Below are 9,773 nucleotides of genomic sequence, written 5' to 3' on the forward strand. Positions count from 1 at the left end.
TTAACTAGACTTGTTATGCGGTTATGACTGGACCACAGACACCTCTTTTTTCTTTTCTTTTTTTCCTATTTGGGGATTTTTTTTTCAAGAACCCTCCACGTCAGCCAGAACTAGGGGTGGTAATTTTGCCCAGAAAAGTAAACAGACTCGACTTCCGGGTTTTTTCCGATTTCAGAATAAAAGCATAATACATTTGCATTGGAATGAATAGGCTATTTGGTTAAATTTGGTTCCAGAAGGTGTACAGAAATTTGACAAGACAATGTAGAAGATTGAGTATAGTTGCAGACACTGTTCCCTCTAAGGTGTTTTACTGTGCAATTGCACACTGCTCCCCACCTCTTTGCTCAGAAGACAAAAAAAGTTGCACACTCAAATATCCCCGACTAGTTTACTGTTTATTTCTCCCTAGTGTGCGCTTCGATTTGTGAAATCTTTGACCTTAACCGTGGTCTGTAGTGCAAATACGATTTAAGTTTTTGCTTGAGAATTGTTATTACTGTTCATATCAAGAATGCTTCTGTGCCAAGAGTTGATGACACCAACTTGATGTTAGTTATTTTTTGACATAATTGTTCATATGGTAATAAATGCAAAATCTATTTTGCCAAAACAATATTGTATTTTGTTACTGACCTAGATATGGAGCAGCCTAGGTAATGTTGTCAAAACAATCTGTTATTAATCATATAGTAATAGCCAATTGTATTGATATTTGGAGTTGGAGAGGTGAGGCCATAGCACCAGCATGTGGACGTAGGCCTACTGTGTACGCTTAAGCTGTCTCTCACAGTCGCTCAAACATGTCATCAGGGGAGTTGAATTTCTGCTCAGGAGTTTTGAAAATTAGAGGGAACGTTGGTTGCAGATCTGGTGTCTTGTTAAGGGGCTATGAAAAAAACACCCACGCAAGTGGATGATTCTCTGAATTCGGTTCACTTTGGGTTGTCTGATTTTGAGTTAAAAGACTGAGCTTCACAATTAAATTTTTACAGTAGGCCGATGTTCTTCAAAAGGCTTCAGTGATGTCACTTCCTCAATGCTGAGGATGTTGAACTGAAAAAGTATTTTTAAAACGAGGAATTTGTTTGTTATGGTGTTGAACAAAACTGAGAGACATTATAAAATATTGCAATTTCATTAAAATAACTGAATATTTTTTTCAGATTTTTGTATCTTTGGTTGAAGTAACAAACACATAGGTTAATTGCACATTTTATTTGTTTTAAATTCAATGAAAAAGTGATTCTGGTTAACAGGGACAAACACATTTGGCTGTCATCTACTCCTTAGCAATCCTTTTCATTTATTTATTTATTTTTTAGGTTTCTATAGTTGTTTGTGTTTTATAATCCAAAAACACATGGATTCATCAATTTATGGCTTTAAAATGCAAAAAAGTTTACTTTCTTTGAAAATCTTACCCAAGGGACGCCAAGTGCACCGAATTCAGAGAATCACCCAGGTGTCTTCACTTCACAGTAGTAGCCTACTCACGCTTATGCCTACTCGTCTACTGTGGACTGGAGGCGGATTGGTGAAACTACGCTTTATATTGAAAATTTTAACCGGAAGTGACTTTTCGGACCCGGCGGCGCCCAGTGTCGAGTGTATGTCGGACTGATATCTGGAGAGACTTCTCACTGGTTTGTGTAGGTAGTAGGTACAGCTGTGTGACAGCAGCTGTGTGAACAACTCAGCCCGTCGTGTTTAGTGGAGCGGAGCTGGTAGACAGAGGAGGAGGTCCCGCTCAGTGTGAGGTCGCTTCAGGAGCCAGCTCGGGGGGCTCGAGCCGCGAGCCGCTGTAGTGAGTGAGTCCACCGGACCGGACCGGACCGGACACGTCCACCTGAACATGGTTCATCACAGCACCGGGTCTGACCGGGAGCCTGGACTCTACGGCCTGAGCAGAACAGCGTCCGCGCTGCTCACCCATCTCGTCTGCGTCGTCTTCAGCGTGTTCATTGCAGTTCTGTCTCGACCCGGTTCAAGTGAGTTCTCCTACTGTTTATATCAACTGTGACGTCAATTTGTGGTTATAATTAAAATAGATAGGCTAATACAGTAAGTGGTAACTTCCTTTTCAACGTGGTCACTTTCAAATTTCTGTTGAAAACAGTCACCTGGAAAGACTGAGAATCCCTTTATCAGTTTTAGTCTAGTACGAAGAGGGGGGTATCATGCACCCCCCGGAAATATACTTCTAACCAGTGTTTCTAGATTGGGAAAAATGTGTAGAAAATGATGAGCTATGTTAAAAAGTTGTCAGAATGTCCCATGTATCATTTTTATGCAAATTAGTGCCGCCATTATCGAAAAAACCTAATTTCACTATATCTCAGCCAATACTGCAGATATCTGAACAAATAAGGTGTTTAGACCCATGTTTTGAGGGTCAGAGATCACAATAAAACTATTCATAAAGTGATCACATGTTGGTGGCATGCTAGTAAGCAAACCTAACCCTTTTACCAATTACAAGACGCCAATATTGGAGATACCAAATAAGGTGTCTAGACAGAGGTTGTTGTTTGTTTAACCAAGGTTTATTTGGATCAAACATCATAATAGAACTCTTGTTGATGTGACCACTCTTCTCTTTCCCATGCCAGATTAACAGTCAAGTAAATGGTTCTCCACTATGCATCACTCATCATCGTTTTCACTGAAATCATCAGAGTTAAACTCATCCTCTCCTTCCTCTTTCTCCTCCTCTTCCTGTTCATGCTCTCCAGTGTCATGGGGATCAACCAGTGAAGTTGGTAGGATAGGACCACAGGACCACACCGGTTTCAACACTCCTTCAACACGATTTCATCCATCCCTGCCCCTCATCGTAGGGTTTTGGTTTTTCCAGAATAGGTTCATCAGCTCGCTTGTACAAGGCGACACGGTAGTTCACACGTCAGGCATGTGGCTTCAGAGCAGAGTGGCATGGAGGAAGGCCAGCCAGGTCAACCTTAGACTTGCAAGTGAGTTTCTTGTCCTCCCCCACCATGTTGCGTAGCAACTTGGCACGGACAACATCCACTGAAGACTCACAACTCTGTCCAGGCGTCAGACAGGTGAATTGCTCCAACTGCCTCAGCATCTCAGGCTTGACACTCTAGCAGTCACTGAGTTGTCTGAATACGTGAAATTGGGGATTCTTCTTCAAGGGCCCCACCTTCCGGGGCGTCGAGTGGCGCAGTGGGTTAAGCAGGCGCCCCATATATTGAGGCTATAGTCCTCGTGCAGGCGGCCCTGGTTTGAATCCCACATCGGACGGCCCTTTCCTGCGTGTCATTCCCCCCCTCTCTGCCTCCCTATTTCCTGTCTCTCTCAACTGTACTGTCAAATAAAGGCATGAAAAAGCCAAAAATATATACATGGCACTGGTACAGTCTTCTCCACTGATATGAACACATAGAACCCAAGAAGAGTGGTGTGGTGGTCTTCTCCCAGGGATTCTGCAAGCTCAGAGATGTTGAGAAGCTTCCTGGATCTTCACACTGTAGGGGTCTGATGAAGTCAGCTTTAGCATCCTTGCCCACAGCTTCTGCTCGTACTGTAACACATCCATCTCAACATCAGTGGGGACAGATGCACCGGAAGCCAGGCAGTAGTAGTATTGCAGAATCCCTGGGAGAAGACCACCGCACCACTCTTCTTGGGTTCTTTGTGTTCAGTGGAGAAGACTGTACCAGTGCCATCAAAGGGAGAAGGAAGGCGGGGCCCTTGAAGAAGAATCCCCAATTTCACGTATTCAGACAACTCAGTGACTGCTAGAGTGTCAAGCCTGAGATGCTGAGGCAGTTGGAGCAATTCACCTGTCTGATGTCTGGACAGAGTTGTGAGTCTTCAGTGGATGTTGTCCGTGCCAAGTTGCTACGCAACATGGTGGGGGAGGACAAGAAACTCACTTGCAAGTCTAAGGTTGACCTGGCTGGCCTTCCTCCATGCCACTCTGCTCTGAAGCCACATGCCTGACGTGTGAACTACCGTGTCGCCTTGTACAAGTGAGCTGATGAACCTATTCTGGAAAAACCAAAACCCTATGATGAGGGGCAGGGATGGATGAAGACTGATGAAGGAGTGTTGAAACCGGTGTGGTCCTGTGGTCCTGTCCTACCAACTTCACTGGTTGATCCCCATGACACTGGGGAGCATGAAGAGGAAGAGGAGGAGAAAGAGGAAGGAGAGGATGAGTTTAACTCTGAAGATTTCAGTGAAAACGATGATGAGTGATGCATAGTGGAGAACCATTTACTTGACTGTTTATCTGGCATGGGAAAGAGAAGAGTGGTCACATCAAGAAGAGTTCTATTATGATGTTTGATCCAAATAAACCTTAAACACACAACAGCCTCTGTCTAGACACCTTATTTGGTATCTCCAATATTGGCGTCTTGTAATTGGTAAAGGGTTAGGTTTGCTTACTAGCATGCCACCAACATGTGATCACTTTATGAATAGTTTTATTGTGATCTCTGACCCTCAAAACATGGGTCTAGACACCTTATTTGTTCAGATATCTGCAGTATTGGCTGAGATATAGTGAAATTAGGTTTTTTCGATAATGGCGGCACTAATTTGCATAAAAATGATACATGGGACATTCTGACAACTTTTTAACATAGCTCATCATTTTCTACACATTTTTTCCAATCTAGAAACACTGGTTAGAAGTATATTTCCGGGGGGTGCATGATACCCCCCTCTTCGTACTAGACTATTTACTGTCCCTCTGTGGTCACTGTTGGTTCGAGTCACTTCCCTCCTGTCGTTTCAGGTTTGTTTTCCTGGCATCCCTTCTTCATGACGCTGTCTGTAAGTTCAAACTCCAGCTGTCAATAAAGTTCATTTGCATGTTTTTTTTTTAGAACTTAACCAGTTCATTGGTTAAGTGGTCTAGGGCTGCAAATTATGGTCTTTATCGATTAATCATGAACTATTAATTGGTCAAATTGCATTCACAAGGTAGTTTTAGTTCTGCATAATATACAATAGAAACAAGAAAGGCTTTAGGAACCATTATGCAGTATGACCCAAGAGGCGTCTGATAAGTCCTACATTTATTCTGCAGCATGACAATGACCCAAACATTACAGCTAGTGTCAAAAATAACTATTTCAATTTACAAGAAGAAGACTGAGTACTGCAACAGATGGTAGAGCCCACAACAGAGCCTGATCCCAACATGATGGAGTTAGTCTGGGAACACACGAAGAGACGATACAGAAGAACTAGGGCAAGTTCTCCAAGATGCTGAAGAACTGTGTGCTAGCAGAGAGAACTGGACTGTCCACTGTCACACCAAGTGATGATCTGATTTAGGTTTCTTCTGTTGCAAACTTTGGTTAAAGTTAATCCATAAATAAAAACTATTCATGACATTATTTTTGAAAGCACCTTCACTTTACTTACAGTAAAGTAGCACTATCGCAACTTCTTATACTTTGTTCAGTCACTAGATGGGGCCGGTGGTGCAGCGTATCAGATATAAACATCCTTGTCCTCTTACATAGCGTGCTGTTCAGGAGGTGGAGCTGAGCGCCGGGCCGGCTTGTCTCATAACAAAAAGGAATTCTGCATTTGCTACACAGGCACTACACCATTGGCTATATTTTGTGTACAGATAGTTATGGCTCCCCTGGAGCCTGGACCTATTTATTGTATATTTTAGTTTATTTATAGCTATTACTGCTGTATTTGCGATAGTGCTACTTTAAAGCGCCTACAACTTTTGCACAGTGCTGTAGTAATTAATCAAAGAATCAAGAAATTAAAGGACAGATCAGATGTACAGATTTAACAGAGGGTCTGGGTGCACTCACTCACCCTTAAAGGTCCTGCAAACCTGACTGCTAAGCGGTCATTGACCTCTTGGCACAATGGTTTGCATCGTCGCCCGCGTGGGAGACCAGGGTTCAAACCCCACCTGGGGCAGTCTGTACCGAAACACAATGCGGAGGGCCAGATAACATCGGCTACACAGACATAATTATTAGTTGTTTTTTTTATGATCAATTTTTTATTGTTCTTTTCCATGTTAATATAGGCAGATATTATGTGTTCAGGGTGTCCAAGTACAGAAAACAATGGCAACTGTATCTGCCCCAACCCTTGCCCCAACCCCGGTGGTATGCCCAAGGCAAGGCACAAATATCTACAAAACGGTAACCGCCATTACAGCAACAGATGTAATGATAATAAACAAAACAAACAAAAAACAAAGCAAAAATTACTCCATGATCATTAGTTAATTTCTGCATCGCAATTGATGCTCACTGCTGCTCTGCACTTCCTATTAGGCCTGTACGGCCCATGTCATGAAGCCATACTGAATTAAAATCCCCACCTCTCAAAAGTTGGTATTCTGGGAGATCTAGTAATACAGAGGCCAGCGAATCATAAAAATTCTGGTCAAAAGAATTAGGGGCATAAACACATATTAAAGCTATTTTAATGCCATCTAAGGGAATAAAGAAAAAAAGAAATTATGAAATCAAAAATTGAAACCAAAATACTAATACATTTTTCGATCCTGCCCCCACTCTTCATTCAGAGGGAGAGCAGTCCCATGACCCCAAAACAAAAAAAACACACCAGTGTCCATGAAGGAGCAGACTTGTTGTTATTAGTTGACCGATCTCACTTTCTTCTGTTCCCTTTAGTTCTCCTTCTTCATGACTGAGGCTATACTGCTCTTCTCCCCCCACGGCTCCCCCATCAAAAGGTTTCCACACAAGACCAAGGGTCGTGTTCACTGGATCCTGCAGTGCCTCTGTCTCTCCTGTGCAGCTCTGGGTCTGGCAGCCATCTCCTACAACAAACACTTGAATGGCAAACCCCACTTCAGCTCGTGGCACGGCCTGCTGGGCCTGCTCACCGTGTGCGTGGTGGCGCTGCAGTCCTTGGCAGCTGTGCCGCTCATCTACCACTCTCTGGCCAAAGGCTGGTCACTCGCCAAACTCAAACGCTACCACGCAGCGTCCGGATTGGTCACCTACCTGCTGGGCAGCGTGAGCCTGATGCTGGGCCTCTGCTCCTCCTGGTTCACCGCCTCTGTGAGGGAACACACCTGGTACCTGGCGGCCCTCTGCCCCGCCCTCAGTGCCCTCGTCATCATGAACCAGGTCACCAGTGCTTACATGGCTAAGAAACGGTTCCAGTCCTGACAGAGGACACAGGATTAACACAATGTTACTGACTACGCACGCTGATGATTCCTTTTTTCAGTCATACTTTGACAGTCTGTCCAAGAGGCACCAGCACTAAATGTGGATTACTCCTTTTCTTGTGTACTCAGGACTGCAGCTGGATCCTTCGTCAGCTACACACAGGTTTCTGTTTTAGACGTGCTGGTTTTAGTTTTGGATGAAATACCTGCAGAATTATTGACCAGCCCCAGCTCTGCTTCACATTTACTGCTAATTACTGCTGTAGTGAGAGTTAGCATGCTAACAAGTTAAAGTAATACATTTAAAGGGATAGTTCAACATTTTGGCAAATGTGCCTATTGCCATAATCCCTATAGTAACAGCAGTAGGTTCATTACCTTACATTATTGGTGCATGTTGTTTTGAGATCCACAGGGCAGAGACGCAAGCTGCTCAGTGAACACAATGGAGGTGAATGGTACAGGTCCCCTGTACCTTATCAAACTCATCAAATACACAATCCAACAACTCCAAAACGCTCTCATGGAGAAGTTGTGACCTGCACATTCACCACCCTATGAAATGATAAGTATGTATGTATCATTATGACACATAAAGCAAATACTTGGAACTACTTGCACGCCGTGTCTGGAGTGTAGCCTTATGAATCTCAAAACAACATGTACTGATAATTAAAGGTAGTGAACCTACTCCTATGACTATAAGGATTATGGCAATAGGTGAATTTGCCAAAATGTTGAACTATCCCTTTAAACATGGAAATTATGTTATCTGCTGAACATCAGCCTGTTGGCATGCTAGCAAAGCATTCCTGTGTGTACTGCCTGCATGGCTGTATTCTCCAACATCTGACTGATATGTAGTATGCATAATTTTAATATTAAGATTGCATCCTGAAAGGTGTGAGTGTTTTTTTAAGTGTTTACAGATCAATAATAAAATTGACCAAAAGGATGAATCTGGTTGTCAAATGTGCTACTGGAGATTTCAGATTCATGACCTCTGTCAGACTGAAATCTTGGCTACAGCCCTAAATATATATTGAACTCAGGTTGAACTTTGATTATTTCTGATTTGCCATGTTTGATTAAATGAGATGATAATGTATGGTATGTCCTAAATTAATCAATGTAATTAAATTTGTAAGAAATTCACAATAGAAGAGTGTTTTATTGTTAAAATAACATTGATAACACAGTCATATTCTGCTTTGATCTAGGCTGCATGTACGAAATTCTTACTGGATCAGCCGTCAATGGGTCAAAGTGAACAAAAAGGTTAAAAAACATAATTACAAAAAAAGCAATATATTTTCCATCATAAATAAATTTCAGACACTTACATGGAAATAAGGGGAAACAACTGCCAGGTGAGTGAACACCAATAAGAAGTTATAAAAACATTTAAAAAAAAGAAATATCCCCATGAAACATAAAAATTCACGTAACTGACAAGAATGGCAAACAGTTTCATTAATATACTAATGATTCCCAAGATTTTAAACACATTGAGAAGACTGAGAGTAAAGACATGGGTCATTATTATACTGTACCTCGTACAGTTCACAAGCAGATATGATCCAAAGTGCCAGCTCCTACTTCAAATATGAAATGAAATAAATCACAAGTTCCAAAGACATGGCGGGTGACTGTAATGAAAGCGTACAGAATGACAGAAATGGAGCCAGGAGCGAAAAAAAAAACCAGGAAGTGAACAGTACTCAGACTGTGAGGGCAAAACAAGACCCCACAAGAAAACATGAGTTGATAGGGAATGCTTTGTTGTCTCAGGTTATCCAGTGTCTTCTAAAGGCTAACCGCTGTATCAGGCCTATTCCACCGACGGAGGGAAGGGACTTTCCTACATCTACTGTACATACCTTGCGGTGTCTTCACAGCACAGGAACACGAGGCTACAGAGAACAGCAAGACCTACGCTCCCCTACGCACTGCAGATACACACTGACCGACACTAGTGAAGCTACGCACACTGCACCGCACTCAAAACGACCAAATAATGGCACAGTCAGTTTGATAAGGCCACCTTGTAATGTAATGTAACGTGTGTGTGTATTCATATATGTATAAATATACATATATACACGTGCATGATTTGATGGTTGGTGGCTACATTGACTGAAGCTGCATGATTGCAATGGTTTCTACAGTCTGGAAAATATTAACTCTCATGTTTCTGAAAATAAATCATGAGTAAACGATAAATGGGTCCAAACTACTGCAGCATGCAGGCTGAGTGGAGGATATAGAACAAATGACGGGGACTCTAAAGTAAAGACTGCAACTAAAGAGCTGTGACCAGCTTTTGTGAATGAGCTATAGCAACATTGTATCTTCGCTTTCGCTCCTCCCGCTCGGTGCTTGTAATCGTGACAGCGAAACCTGCCCTGCACTTGTGTTTTGGAGACACAGGCCGTCTAAATGCTCAGTAGTTCTTCCAACAGACTTGTAGAAAGGATGTACTAAGATAAATGCACAGACTCAAGACCCCTTTGTGTTATTTAAGGCTAAAAATGAAAGAACACAGTCTGAATCCATGTCCCAGCCCATGTTATCAAAGGCTTACATGAAAGTACATTCATTTTAGTTTCAA

At 42.5% G+C, this 9,773-nt stretch overlaps 1 protein-coding gene across 2 annotated transcripts; it reads left to right on the plus strand.

Annotated features, from left to right (window-relative positions):
* The first annotated feature begins 1,616 nt into the window (after positions 1 to 1,616).
* Positions 1,617 to 7,815, plus strand: cyb561d2 (cytochrome b561 family, member D2). Of its 2 annotated transcripts, XR_014595361.1 has the most exons (4): positions 1,617 to 1,991; positions 4,772 to 4,809; positions 6,657 to 7,346; positions 7,433 to 7,815. XR_014595361.1 is itself a non-coding variant. In XM_083971134.1 (3 exons), the coding sequence occupies exons 1-3, from the start codon at positions 1,856 to 1,858 to the stop codon at positions 7,158 to 7,160; spliced, it is 678 nt and encodes a 225-aa protein (XP_083827260.1). In that variant the 5' UTR covers positions 1,617 to 1,855; the 3' UTR covers positions 7,161 to 7,815. The 2 variants fall into 2 exon arrangements, 1 of the variants encoding a protein (XP_083827260.1); XM_083971134.1 differs by having other exon boundaries at positions 6,657 to 7,815.
* Positions 7,816 to 9,773: the final 1,958 nt, after the last annotated feature.

The sequence above is a fragment of the Trachurus trachurus genome (genome assembly GCF_905171665.1).
Source record: "Trachurus trachurus genome assembly, chromosome: 5".
In the NCBI taxonomy this organism is placed as follows: Eukaryota; Metazoa; Chordata; class Actinopteri; order Carangiformes; family Carangidae; genus Trachurus; species Trachurus trachurus.

Excerpts from the sequence above, each read along its gene's own strand:
- cyb561d2 (XM_083971134.1), top strand. The coding sequence starts at position 1,856 with ATGGTTCATCACAGCACCGGGTCTGACCGGGAGCCTGGACTCTACGGC. Across the intron at positions 1,992-4,771 it reads TCTGTCTCGACCCGGTTCAA|GTTTGTTTTCCTGGCATCCC; the intron begins GTGAGTTCTCCT and ends CTGTCGTTTCAG. Across the intron at positions 4,810-6,656 it reads CCTTCTTCATGACGCTGTCT|TTCTCCTTCTTCATGACTGA; the intron begins GTAAGTTCAAAC and ends TGTTCCCTTTAG.